Raw genomic sequence first — 15,191 nt, 5'->3', positions numbered from 1 at the left:
TCTGTTTGTTAGTGTAAATTTAGTTCTCTAGTACATGTGTTTGTAGAGCCACTGGTTTTGTGAAGGAATAGTAAGTCAAACAGGATTGTTTCTTTGATGGTTTGAAAACTCAGATGTGAGACAACTCAGAGCAGCTGGTAGGCTACTGAAGAATATAGAGAGAGACTGGCTAATCTGTTGAGATATTTGAAGGATTTAAGGTCTTTAGTATTTTTTTTATTATTATTATTAAGATCTAGAGTGAAAAACTTCCAAGATGGCTGCACATTGAGAACAGCTTTATTTCCGCTCTCCAGTGTGATAACAGAAACTCAGAAGAGAGTGCCAGTAAACTCGTATTTCTGGGGAAGTTTCAGTAACTAACTAGTAAAAGCACTGCCTGGACGTCAGCAAAAAAAGAAATTCAGAGAACCTGAAAGAAAATCCATCACAAAAGGTGAGGAAAAACACTGACTGGTAAGAAGTCCTGCAGCTGTTCAGGGAAAAGACAGTGCAAGATCCAGCTTTGATGCAAGACATGACTTCCAGTAACCTAGAGGAAAAAATAAGTCAACTGTACTCGGAGCTGATTAAAATAAAATGCTGATGGAGTATATCAACTTAAATAAAGGGCTGGAAAAATTGGAAGAAGTTTTAAACAGATATTCAGATGAGGTGATAAAACTGCAAAAATAAATCTGAGTTTAAAATGAAGAAAAGGCTGGCTGAACATGAGGCTAATCAAGAAGAGATGCTTCAAAAGTGATATAATTAGGTAAAACCTGGGATTTTCTGCTGTACCAGAGAAGCTGGAAGGAGCAAGACTGTATTAATTTTATGAAGGCACAACTAAGCTATGGAGGGACATAATCATTTTTTGATGCAGAACGTGCTGAGGAGGAAATGCAAAAGTTTGTCCAACAAAAAGTGAGCTGTGAAACTGGAGGAGATCTGCTTCTTGTTCTTCTAGTAAAGTCCACAGAGAGACTGTGCCAGTGAATCCTTTTCCAATGTCTCAACAAAAAAAGCTTGAGTGACTGAAAAAAAGCATAAGAATTGACCAGAAGAACAGAGAGTATGTTGAAAATGAAGCAGAGACTGTATTTGGGAGATGGAGATAAAATAAAACCAGTAACTCAGAAAGTGACAAATAAATGTGGGATTACAAAGCGTTAATTATATTTATGAAACATGACAGAACAAGGAAGCCTGGAAACATTGGCCTTTTCGACTTTGTTAAACTTGTAGGGGACTCTAATGAATTCATGTCATTAATGTTTGGAAGAACACTTTGAGAGGGGAGGAGAAGGGAGAGAGTTAACTGTAAGCAAAACAAAGTTTTAAAATTAAAATGGATTCTGGTGTGGCAGCTAATGGTATGTGGGAAGAGACTAAACAAACGATGATACAAAAACTTGGAAACTCTGTTTATATGGATGTGGTTAGCAAGATACAAACAGTTAAAATGTTTAGTCCCTTTAGTTTCATACATAGGTCAGGCGTATTTTTATCAACCAGAGGAGAAGTTGCGGGTAGCAGTTAATCAGGAGCTGAAGGATTATATCTGGGAGGGGAAGACAGCAAGGGCAAGTGGGATAAGCTGATTCTTCTAATGGAACAGAGTGGTTTGGGATTACCTGGAGTATTTCAGAGCTACACAGTTAAGGTTCCTGTACATAGAAGTAGCAGAAACCTATAATTCAAAGTGGAAAGGGATGATGTTTAAACAGGGGAAGCTAATGAAACAAGGAGAGACTGGGATTTTGGATGCAGATCCTTAAGAAGATAACCATACAGTAACCATACAGAATATTATATTCATAAAGTGGCTGAAAGTACTCTGAGAACTGGGCCAACATTGGAATGGAAAAAGGAAATTCTACCAATAGGGATGACTGCAATTAGGGATAAAGACAATAGGCAAGAGGGGGTTGGAATTTTATTGGAGAAAACTGGCACAGGAGCCAAGGTATTGGGAGCAAAACTGGCACAGGAGCCAAGGTATTGGGAGCAAACCGTTGCAGAGGAAGGGGTGGTGGAATGGGAAGAGGCCAAGAATTTTTTAGAGCTGCAGACTAGAGATGGTCTTCCCTATCAAAGATTGAAAGAGAAAGAAATAGGGGGAATCCTAAGCGAAAGACCAACACTTCGAGTTTTTCGTAGAATCTAGAACAGAAGCTGCTGTTAAAAAGAAATAATTAGTAGAGCATACAAAATATTGCACGATAACTATCACAATCAGTCAGAGGAGGTTAGAAAAGGTTGAGACATTGGATAAGCATTTCGCAAAGAAACAATGGGGGATATATGCACATCTCCCAAATATGCAACAAAGTCTAGAAGATTTAGGATCTTTGCTTGAAAATGTTTACTTAAATATTTTTATACCTCAAGTAGATTCCAAAGAATTTTTCCTCAGACAGCAAATGTTGGAGGTGTGCTGGGGAAGAAAGAGGAAACTGGAAACATATGGGAGTATAATGAGTTGACAGACTTTAAGATTCCCTGCAGACTACTCTGTCAGAGATTCTGAGTGAGCAAGTTGGTACAACTAAGGAAATTATTATTTTGAGTCATGATACAGAATCGGAGTTGCCTAGATTTAGTAAAACATTGCGGAGTCTAATTATGGTGGCTGTTAAAAAGCAATTACTAGAAAATGGAATTCAAAGTCTAAACCAACTGTACAAGAAGTAGTGAGTATAGTAACAGAGATAAAACAACTGGAATTTGGATCTTTAGAAAAGGATAGGAGCAAATTGTGAGAACAATACTTGTAGAGGAGGAATGAGGTTTAAAAGAAGGTAGGATTTGAATGAGCTATGTAATGTTTGACAATGACTGTAGAGTTTTATAAGTAATGTATAATGTTTGCTACTAAAATTGTCAGTATGGTTTGTTTTCATTTATATAATTGTATGATTATCTATGTCATACATGATAATTTTAAAAAGGTGTTTATCTGTATTTTTTTTTTCTTCTTATAAATGAGAGTGAGGGAAATCTTCTCAGTTGTTAATTTCCTGTAGTAACTATTTGTAAAAGGTTTCCGAAATCACCTCACCAACTTAAGTTCTACTATACGTGCTATGGTAAGCAGTTATCTAGTTACTGTAAGGCTGCTTCACTGGACATCTTCAGAAATGCTTCAGTATGATATTGTTTGGCCATGTATTTGGTCCTGTTGAACACCTTTGCAAACCATTGCAAGCTAATTCTACCTTCCAGGTCTGGAACATAGTTTGGAGCCACTGTGCTCAGGGGTGTTTTAGTGTAGGAAAGGACATCAGGAAGTGCTTGGGACACTGTTCTAAAGGTTACAGAGGATGGACATACTCTTCCTTTGTCTTTGATTGTACTTCAGTGTGTTTGCCTCATCTGGAGAGGGGAGTTGTCTTGGTAAATTAGTAGATAAGGTTCGAGTACAGGGCATTCCTAATGCCTGACGTTTTAGCCTTAGACATTGTATAGAATGGATCCTCTATTATAGATCAATCATTACGATGAGTATATAGCATCATTCCTTTTAGGTTCCATCACTACACTGCCTAGACCATAAGTTAAATCGGTTATCTCTGGTATCCAAACTCTTCTGTATGTCGTGTACTTCTGGTAATGAACCTGTAGTTAAACTCTGCAGCTAGCTGAAACAGTACTTTTACATGCTACACCATGATGAAAGCTAAGATCTTCCAGTAGCTGCATGCCTTCACACTCTGCACACACACCTCAAATCAGGGACAGGGTGTTTAGCAATACTGTCACACAGCTGATATCTTCTGCCACTCCAGTAGTAGAAGTCTTCATGAATCCACTTCATTTCAAGGGAAGATTTTTTAACACTTAAACACTAAAAAAAAAAAAAAAAATCGACCATGGCTGTAAGGGGAGAGTGGATTCCTAAGCTGGAGAGTGAAACCTGTTACTCTCTTGCTTTCTGATTTTCAGCTTAGTACAATATCTGGTAGTGGATCTGACTTCTCGGCTTTGCTTATAATCCAGATCTTATGTTCTTCAGTACTCAGCAACTGTAGTAATGGCTGCAGTATAAACTTAGTGCTATCTGAAACCTGCCAGTAAAGTAGAGTACTGTATGGCTGGCCATATGTTGTACCTACTCTTATTGATTTATTTCCTCAGTGTGCATGTAATAGAATGCCTTAAAAACATAACATAAAAGTATGTTAATTCTGTATTTTATAGGACGTCTTATTACTAAAGACTTTCAAATATTGTTGAGTACTGTTAGTTGTGTTTAGTTGTGACATACTTTATTGTGAACCTGTGAGATTTTTTACATTGATCTTTTCTTTGAAAGTTTTCACTGGAACAAGTGGGCTTGGACTAGTGTGAACGGGCCTGGTTGACAAACTGCAGCCACTGAATAAATAAAAATAAGTTGTTAAATGTGGGCTTTCTTCAAGGGATCAGTGCTTAGAACAATGTGGCTTAACAAGTTTTTTTCTTTTTTGTTAGGAGATCATGATGGAATGAAGCATAAAGAAAAAGATGATGCAGTTTTTCATGAAACCTCTTCGCCCGCTCCTTCTACCTTGCCAGTTTCAATTCAGGTGACACGGCTTTCAAACAGTAGTGTAAGCACAGAGACTACAGTATTACTGTTCACTAAAACCTCATTAGCACATGTATCCAGCCACGCTCCCAGTGAGTTAAACAGTGGAACAGAAGCTGATCACAATATGTTATATCATGGTAAAGACAGTAGAGCAGATGATGACATTGTGCAAGATCTCATCAATGATGATTTGAATTCAAAAACTACTGCTGTTGCCCCCAAGATCATTATCACGGATCATGGAATAAGCAACACGTTGACTGGTAAGAGGAAAGAAACAGTTTCTGCTTCTCCAGTAGCAATTATGGAAATGAAGAGTCATAATGAAGATCTTAGAGGAGATTCCAGTAGATGGCACCCAGTAGAAACCACTGTAATTTCTGAAGTGTCATCCATGTCAACTAAAAAAGGTAGGTGTTGAGTGTAGACAGCCCTTAGCTGTAGATTGCTTGTTAATGACCCCTTATTTGTTTAGTATTTGGCAGACACTTTCTGTATGCTATTGTATTACCTGAAGTGTGCTGTAACATAAAGATGCTGAGGGGAACAGATGTGTGTAGTGTTCAAAGTGCACCTTGGCACCCAAGCTGCATGTTTAGTATACCATGCAGTCTTCCACCTGTGTCATATATTTTTGAAATTGCCTAATTTGTACTGTACCACTACTTCCAAATGTGTACTGCAGGGTATAGCCTCAAAAAAAGCACCCTTTAATTATCCCTTTATCAGCTGTCATCGGGCCTCTCAGCTGCACCATTTAGAGAGTTATGTTGCTATTTTCAGGCTTGATTTACCCCTTCTAGGATTTTCCAGTTCCACCTGTATCACACATGATTTTGAAGCTGTTTAGTGTATGCTCAATTTCTTTTCCATGATGCAGGAATGATCTCGGACTGATTGACTTTTTCAAGTGATGATCATTTTTTTTAGAATTCTTTTGAAGTTTCTGGGTTTTATTCTTCATGTCCTCAGTCTGGATGTAAACAAATCCGGTAAATGTCACTGCATCAAACCAAATTCATGCAGTACATCTTCATCTGTTTTGCTTATGATTCGCTCCAGAGCATCTGCACAAAAGGCAATTGCACGGCTCCACAAAGTAAGATGCATCCTAAAAAACAATAAGCCAGCAAACTGTGACCTGAAAAGATTTATTGATTAGTGCAGCATAAAAAACAAGTACCCAGACCGGTTTCGGCTGGTAAAAAAACACAGCCTTCATCAGTGTAAACATAAAATCAACTCAATACTGTTTATATACCTGCATCTTAATTAAGCAAGAACCCCCATTGGTAGTTTAAAATTGCTCATTCAGTCCAGGTGGAAATAATCCACCTAGCTTAACAATCCATTTTTTCTCTTTAGAATCTAAAATGGAATGCCAACCTGTTTTGTTTAATTTGTTCCCCTTGACCACATCAATAATAAATGTAAACTTGGCTGATTTATGTATCATGCAATGTTTATATAATGCATTGTTGGATTTTTTGTTCTTAATGTTACTTACATGCTCTGAAATTCTCAACCTAAGTGGACGAGATGTTTGGTCAATGTAGAAAGATCCACAGGTGCATGTGGCTAGATATGTAAGCCAATCACTACTGCAACTGGCAAAAAAATCTTATGTCATACACAATGCCACAGTTTTTACTCGTGAACTGTTTGGACTTAGATATTTTGTCACAGTGTATACAGTGGCCACATGGAAAACATCCAATAAGTGGTTCACCTGTAATAGTAGTTTGTGTCACCTGAGACCAACCTTTATCATGAGAATGTTTGTAATGATTGAAACAAAATTTTTGCCTTTTTGAAATGAAAACAGGCACCTATCTGGTAACATATTCAATAGATCCTGGTCACACTGCAGTATGTTCCAATGCCTGTGTATGCTGTTAATAAGTGCATCTGAATTCCTCTCATATGTGGTGACAAATCTAATAGGTTGTGGGTTCCTGAGCATGACATGAGAACCTAATGCTTTTATTTTTGCTTTAAGGATGCTGTGCGCCACTGCTTGGTCAGTGGTCTAGAAATGCATCTCCTTACAGGACACATCCAGTCAGCTGCTAGGCCTAGTGAGACCTCCATCTATAAATACTTCTTACCTGTGGCACAGAGGACATGCTGAGGGAGAAGGAGACTAAGGAGAAGACAGAGTATATGGGCAGTGTACACGAAAAAGAGGGAATACAGGGAAAATGCTACAAACCTCTGCTAGCTCTATGGTCCATCTGATAGTGGCCCTTTGATCAACCCACTAGATCACCTTTTTGCTGGTTCAGTGCCTTATTTAGCAGATGCACCCTCTCCTGGTTAAGAAGACTCCAGCATCTCTGAGCTCCATCCAAAGACAAGCCAGTCTGTGATAATTTTTTTAAACCTTCTGTGGCTGCAGAGGGTTGTTGATTGGACCAGCTGATTCTGCTGCAAGTACAGCCTCTTCTTTCTGCTTCACATTTATCCATCCCCAGTGCCTGTGGAGTTTGCTGTTCTCCATCCGCATTCAGTTTGTGGCTTCAACCCCATATTCCTTGGGAACATTAATGCATTTTTCACTATTGTGACTGCTAATGGTTGCCCAGATGTTGCACTTCTCATTTTAAACCGTTTAAGTCCTGGCTGCCTTGGCATCCACCAGTTGGGTCCTTGATGTTGGCCCCGCAATATTGGTCACTTTACTGCAGAAAGTGTTGGCTGTGTTAGTACCAGATGTGACACAGGCACCTAGTATTCACTTTCCAGGAATGTCTTTTGAAATTCAAAAGTGTGTAAGAAAAATCATTGGAATAGTGAAACTTGAAGTGCAAATATGGAGAATATGTACTCCGTCTGAAGTTGTGATATCTTAGTCCCTCTTAGTACATCGATGTTTATCTTGAGTAAGTAATGTACAAGGCTTCTTACTGTGAAAGCTCAACTCCCTGTTGCTTGCATCGCATGTCCTCACTCCATTTAGCTTAGTCTTCTCATTCTGTTTTTAACTTGCATACTATACTTGTACTTTGACTGCTTAAATATTTTCATTAGTTGTGTTCATTTAATCTTTTAGAAATTATATTATTTTGCTTTGTTCTGAATGTTACTCCTCAGCAGGGTCTGAAAATATTCCATTGGTGTCAGTGTCCTACCCAGACAAACTAATTCAAATAACTAAATAAATATAACTAGAGAAATGGGAGTTTGAAACAAATGCTCTCTCCATGAGACAAAGCCTCCCTACACCCCCAGTTCCCCTAGTTATATGTATATATACCATCTCCATGATGTGTAACATATGGGAAAGAAATATGTCTATAAAGCAATGCACATTGATATGGGTAGCCACTTTTTTCACGCGAGTAAATGACTCTCAAGATCACACAGATTGAAAAGATATTGGGGAAGCCATATATAGGCAACAAGAATGTAGGGGAGTACAACCCCAACCACACAGTGAGAGATGCAGAAGGGTGGTGTCTTTTCTCTGCATAAAAATGCTTTATTGGTGTAGTGAGTTTCAAATTTTTGCTTTTTTTTTTTTTTTTTAACTGTAGTTGTTTTCTCAGAAATTTCGGGTCCTATAGTTTCAGAACCCGTATTCGTGGTAGGGAGCTTTTATTTGTCTTTGTCTAGTACTTGCCTATGAACCTGTCTGGCTGCAGATCAAGTCTAACCTATAGCTCATCACAAGTTCTCCAGCCTCAGAGGGTATCCGAAGCTAGATCTGGAGAGAATTTGACCCTGACCATCCAATTATCTAGTTTACCTTGAATACTGCAAGAGTGTTACTCTGCCTGACATGTAGTAGAAGTTTGTCCCAGATGTGAGGGATATGTTCAGATACAAATATATCTCTCTAATAACATGTCTTAATTTGGTGATGAAGATTTAGTCCTTTTAACCTGGTATTTGAGGAATCATTTGTTCAGTGAAGGAATAAGAAGGTCTAATAGGGTTGGATCTTTCATGGCTTGAAAGACTAGAAACAGATCCCCACAGAGGAGTCTCTAAGAAACTAGAGATTGGGACCCTTAGTCTGTCCTGATAATCAAGATTTTTGAGGTCCGTGATATTTTTAGTTAGGAAACTCTGATGCCTTTCAAATTAAGTTGTGCATTTGAACAGTTACCACTTGTCCTGTAACAATATAACAACAGCTACGAATGAAAAATTGTGCTGTGATGTAATTTATATAGTTTTAACTTCAGCATTTGACAGGGTCATACACATAACTTTGATCAATAAATTTAGTACAACTAGGTATTGATGTACTCTTGATAAGCTGAATAGCTGCATGGCTTACAAGTAAGACATGGCAAGAATCATACAGCAACTGGACAGGCAAAATCTGTGGTTAGAGTCAGGGTGTCCCACAGGGCTCTGTCCTAGGCCCTTACTTGTTTAGATTGTATCTTTCAGACCTAACATTTTCATCTGAGGTGTTCTACAGTCTGTGCAGATCTGAAATTGGGTAAACTAATTGCATGTGTTACAGATAAGGCATGTCTGCAAAATAACTTGACTAAATTGACTATTTGGGCACAGGAGAATAATATGCCGATAAACACAACAAAAACTAAGCATATGAGATTTGGTAGGCATAAATTGAAAGGTGAATATTTAATACAGCACACAGTGATTGAAACTGTAGACTCATTTAAGGACCTGAGTATATGGGTAGATTCAGCTACGAGTTTTTCTAATCATATCAACCAGTTGGTTAATGATAGTTATAGAACTGTAGATTGTATAAAAAGATTTATAAAGTCTAGGAACTCAAAAATAATGTTCATTGTTTGTCAGTTACATTAGACCTAACCTTGAGTATGGAATAACAATATGGAAACATTATAAGAAAACAAGCATGACTAAACTGGAAAGAATACAATGGAAATATACCAAGAGTTTCTATGGATGTGAAGATTTAAGTTATGAAAGACTAAAATATCTGAACTTGTACAGTGTCTCCGATATCTTAAGAGGAGCTCTTATTCGGGTATATAGGGCATTTAGTGACATCTATCTCTGGGAATGTTTGGGGTTAACAAAAAGTACTAGAGAATCAACAGACAACCTATGTAGGAGATTCTATAGGAATGAAAAGTGTACCAATTGGTTCTGTGACAGAGTAGCTGATGCATGGAACAGACTACCAAATTACATTAAAGCAAGTACTTGTTTAGATATTTTTAAGAACAGCCTGGATACTTATTAATGGGAACAAGTGTTTTGATATATTGGCTAGAAGGGCATTAATGCCCGTGCTTGAAATATTTGTATGTATGTAGTTACATGCCAAGAGGAATTTAGGAGTACTTTAGATCTAGAGGAAATTCCTTTGGAAATTAGATGAGCTAGCTAGAAAGCTTTCCTAACTACTGTGGTGACATTATGGCCAAATAAGGAATTTGGCGACAAGATTGCCTAGGTCTTGTACGACAATGTCTGACTGGAGGGAGTGTGTCCCTTGTATAGTATGGGAAAATGTTTTGTGTACCAAAATAACTGCTATATTTTTTCATATTTATCTTGAAGCCATTGTTTTTACGCAATTGTTTACACACTCTAACCCATCCATATTGGTGCAGTTGAGTTAGAGGAAGACTGAATAACTTCCAATTTACAATAATCTACAAATTTATATAACTATAGGCAATGAGTGTTGGCCTAAAAGTCTGAGAAATAGATGCCAGATAGGAGATGGTCCAATGGTGGCCCCTGTGATATACAACTGGTAATATTTTTGCTTTTGAAATGGCACCTGCATTTCTAACCACATGTGGTCTGTTGGGTAACCATGTAGCTATCTACTGCACAACATAAGAATTACAAGTTTGTCAGTAATGCATGCATAGGGAATAGTGTCATAAGCCTTGGCCAGGTCCCGATGTACTATTACGTGGTATATAACCAATGTCCACGCTTTGGTTACTTTTTCAAATAAATTAATGAGGTTAAAGAGACGGACCTTTACTTTGACAAAGCTTAGTTGATGTGGGTCCCAGGGTTAACAGATTTTCAATGTCCAGATTCATGAGGTCTAAGGTAATATATTCCATAGCTTTACATATGAGGATACTCAGATCATTGGGTCTGTGGTCTGTTGTTGAGCCACCCTTTTGCAGCACCATTATATGAGAACCCTCTTCAAAAATGCCACTTAATACTTTAGCTGTCACCCCCCACATGTTGGCACTTCCTTGCCATATAGTGAGCTTCTCTGGGTTAGGAGGATATGTAAATGTCCTTCCATTTCACTCTTACAGTATTCATAACAGTACAGATCCCAATGTTCGGCCAGTATACTAATGCCTTAGGTGGCTTTAAGTTATATACGTCACACACATGCTCCTTGTGTAGCGGCGGGCATAAAGGTGATGTCCGGACATACCATCCTCAGAACTTCTTTGCTGCCATTCTGAAAACCATCTCTTGATCGTCTGTCTGAACGCCTACATTCAGTTGCTCCCCTAGACATTGTGGTTCCTCTTCTACCTTGTCTCGAGAAGGAATTTCACTGGTGGATCCAGCAGCTGTCTTTAAATCCAGGGCTTCCTTTTCATTCACCTCTTCCCTCTCTGGAGCTGTTCAGAGAAGCTTTAGACGTGGGATGGGGAGCAGCGTTTGGCTCACTAATGGTACGTGGAGTATGGTCATCTCTTCAACAGATGCACATCAGTGTCAGAGATGAGAGCTCATCTACTGGCTCTTCAGGCTTTTCATCCTCTTCTCCCCGGGACCTCTCAAGGTGTTTACAGACAATACCACAGTGATGTGGTATGTAAACGAACAGAGGGGAACAAGATCTTGTCTTCTCTGCTGGTTGGCACTCATGGTATGGGATCTTGCTGTTCAGTATATAGTGACTCTTCAGGCAGTCTACATTCCTTCAAATTAAAACATTGTGGCAGACACACTGAGTGGGTCCTTAACTCAATCCCATGAATGGATGCTTCACAGTGATGTGTTTCTGGACATTGTCCAACAATGGGGTACTCCTCAGATAGAACTGTTTACCTCCCTTCTGAACAGACAACTTCCTCTGTTTTGTCCCAGAGTCCTAGGTCCTCTGGTTTGAAAGATGGACGCTCGCACTTTTTCTTGGAAGGGAATGTTTATTTATATATTCCCTCCCCTTCCCCTCATTCCAAAAGTCCTGTTCAAAATTCAACAGGATTCTCTTAAAATCTTGTTTGTTTATCCCTTTTGGCTGAGACAACATTGGTTCCCTCTTCTGCATTTAACAAAGTTACCTCACAGGGTGGACCTACTCGCACAAGATGAGGGATCTCTCATCCATCCTCACCTGTCCACTCTTCAACTGACACTGTGGGTGCAGACACTTTTTTTTTTTTTTTGAGGGTGTGCTTGGGGTCCTGCAGGAGGTCAGCAAACCCACTACTAGGAAATCCTTCTTCTCCAAATGAGAGGTTTTCTGTTTGGTGTCTCATAACCTGGATCCACTTTCTGTGCATGTTCCTTTGGTTCTTTCTTATCTGTGTGAATTACTAAATGCTGGGTTGGTCTATTTTTCTGTTAAGGCCCACTTATCAGCTATCTCTGCTTGTCTGCCTTTCTCCTCCTTTGGCTTCTAGATTTAAAGCTCAACAGTTTCTTAAATGTGTCCTTCATATTTGTCCTCCCAGGAAGCCTGTTCCTCCTCCCAGGGATCTTGATTTTGTTTTGGAAAAATTGACTCTGGCTCCTTTGCAGCCTGCTTCACCTTCCTTGCAACATTGCTCTTGGAAGACTGTACTTTTGTTGGCCGTTACTTCTGCCAGATGGGTGTCTGCACTTCACGACCTTATGGCTTGTCCTCCTTTTTTGGTGTTTCGTAAGGACAGAGTGTCCTTGTGTACTAATTCTTCTTTTGTGCCTAGGGTGGTTTGTGAGGCTGTCAGCCCAGCTAGCTAGACTTTTGTAAATAATCCTATGTCATTTGTAAATATTAATATGATCCATAGGCTTGTCTTACAAACGTAACAAAACTATATGTTCTGTGTGTTAAACTGTATGTTATGTGCTGAGCTTCAAAAATGTAACCACTGTACACTACACCCTGCTGGAGAAGAGCAGAGATGTATATGGACTATATGACTATGCAGATGTATGTTTTCATGGTAGAAGTTGAAATGTACATAGTTAACTAGCAAACTCTGAGAAAATAAGTAAAGAATTTTACGATGTGCTGTAAAGTTCGTTAATACAGCAAAGCGACAGAATGTCTGCAGCTAGAAATTCTTTATATTGTCTTGAAATAGAAATAATTACAGGTTTCAAGGGTAAAAGTATTTAACTGGTATTTCGACTTCCAGTTCCAGACAACTTCTGAGGGATAAGTATTTTTGACACAGAGGTGACAAAGAATGATGCAATCTGAGATAACCCAGCAGAAATGTTTGATAGTAAATTAAGAACTATCTCGGAGTGAGTCTGTGCATTTTGTATCTTGTTTTTGGATCTAGAAACATCCATTCAGCACTTGTATTGGCCTGGCTTTGTAAGTAAGTCATTTAGAACATAGTTTTTCTTAGAGATAGGAATATAGTAAGATCAGTCTAGATGTTTTCTGTATTTGTGAGACTGACCTGCAGTGTTGTTTTAAAGTATTTTCTGTGATTCTGAACTCTCTTGTCACTGTGTTGAGTTATTGAGTATTGTCTTGTGCTTTTATTAATTATTAAACATATTTAAACCTTTTAATTGTGGCTGGTTTGTTTAGAGATATTTAAGCTCTTAGAGTACTTGCATATGTATTTGGTGACATTGTATAGGCCACTCTTAAATAGCCTTAAACATTTGGTCACACTTACCATTTGGATAATAGTAACCTTACACAGTAGAATTGGTCATCCTTTGGGAAGAGCCTTGTAGTAGCTGATAAAGGGTGGTTGGTGGCAGTGATTACTACCTTATAGTCTGGGCAGAAGGGGGCATAGCTAGTGAACCTGTGCCAGCCTTCCCTAGGAGTGTGTGTGTTTGTATATAAATCAAATCTCAAAAGTATGTGTGTGTCAGCTACTTGGGCAGGGACACGAAGCACTGGTTGGACAGAGAGGGTGCTGGAGGTTTTGGCTTGACCACTCTGCTGAGATCTTAACCCTGTAGCTATGCCAGTGGGGAGTCTTATTGGGGATCTGATAAGAGAGGGAGAAACCAGCCACAGACTTGACTGATCTCTGTATGCTCTTAAGGGAAATTGTACTTGAATATGTGTGTACTTGTCATCCTCTGAATGTGCACGTCCCTCACTGGTGCTAGTGGTGAGGATCGAGGCTCCTTGATTACTGGGCCAGTGCAGGGGTGTCACATGGTTAATGAGTTGCCCCTTAATCGATCTATTCATTTGCCCACTTTTTTCTCCTCTCTGCATTCGGCCAGTGAGAGGGTGCTGCAACTCCGATTTTATTTGGGTAAGACTATTAGAAAATCTGATCAGCTGTTTTTTCTTTTCATCGTAGGTCGTTAGGATTAGCTGTATCCAAGCAAACTATTTCTTCTCGGATCTCTAAAACTAATTCCTTTTGTTATTCTTTTCATGGTAAGAGCCTTCCTTTTCTTGTTAAGGCTCATTTTACTAGAGCTGTGGATTCTTCTAGTGTTTTTTTTTCTTTTTTCTTTTTCCCAAGGGTTTGGATACTAACTATATTCTTGTGACAGCTACCTGGATTTCTGTGCATACGTTATCAAGCACTACAAGTTGGATGGATTCTCCAGAGCTAGGGTTAGTTTTGCTGGGCCATTCATCATGGTTTCCTAGAGGGCTGTGCTAGTCCTTCCTCCTTCCAAGTTTCTTCCTGAGCTTTGGCACTCTCCCTAATGTTATGAGTACTGCAGCAGTGAAATAGAAGGACATAGTACAGTTGTATAAAATCTTACCATAACAGTAGATGTCCTTCTCTTCACTGTTGCTGTATTCACTCCCTCCCGCCTCCCCCTGGTCTATTTGTCTTCTGGATGTCCTGGTTACCTCTTGTTTTTCCTTGGACTGGCGTTCCTGCTGGGAGTCCCAGTGCTAAGGATGGTACATCTGGACATCACCTTTATGCCCTATTCTACGGGAGGAGCATGCATGTGACGTACGGCATACCTTAAAGCAGCCTAAGGCTTAGGTACACTGGCTGGGCATTGGGGATCCCTAATATTATAAATACCTCAACAGTGAAGAGAAGGACAGCTGCCATTATAGTAAGAATTTATATAACTATACTTTCTTGTTTAGAGTTTTTTAAATGAGCAGAAAAGGTTTTACAGAACTATGTTGGTTATGTGTATAGTAAGTGTGATGTTTTAGAGACTTATAATAAAGCCCTGATTTTAGATAGGTAAACATTAATTAGATCCGGCTTCGGCTTATGCCTCCCCCTCTAAAAAAATGTCCCAGAAAAGTTTATTTTTTTAATTTAATTTTTTTTTAAATATATTGTGGATGTTGTAACCTTAGGAAAAGTTTTCTCCAAGCAGTTTATGTTTTCTTATAAAAAGAGGTCAAAACTTAAAAGATAATTTGGGTTGTAGTCATTATATTAACAGAAGGGGAAGAAAATATTGTCCTTAGAATGATTCCTATTGTAGTGGTTTTGTTTTGTTATTTTAAGGTGTTTTGACAGTGTTAACAATAAAAAAAAATATGAAGCAGTGCAGTATTTCACTT

The 15,191-nt window shown here is 38.8% G+C and overlaps 1 protein-coding gene across 1 annotated transcript in view; it reads left to right on the top strand.

The window, feature by feature from the left end:
• The window catches only part of LOC122809035 (putative GPI-anchored protein pfl2), a 574,977-nt gene that overhangs the window by 194,462 nt on the left and 365,324 nt on the right, over positions 1-15,191 (top strand). The window contains exon 2 of the mRNA XM_044080240.1: positions 4,456-4,965. Within this exon, the coding sequence (XP_043936175.1) occupies positions 4,456-4,965 (510 nt within the window). The remainder of the gene's footprint in view (positions 1-4,455; positions 4,966-15,191) is intronic.

This window comes from Protopterus annectens, chromosome 8.part0, assembly GCF_019279795.1.
Source record: "Protopterus annectens isolate FY-2018-M chromosome 8.part0, PAN1.0, whole genome shotgun sequence".
Taxonomy (NCBI): Eukaryota; Metazoa; Chordata; order Ceratodontiformes; family Protopteridae; genus Protopterus; species Protopterus annectens.
The sequence above is the reverse complement of the archived record's forward strand: the minus strand, read 5'-3'. Positions and strand labels throughout refer to the sequence as shown.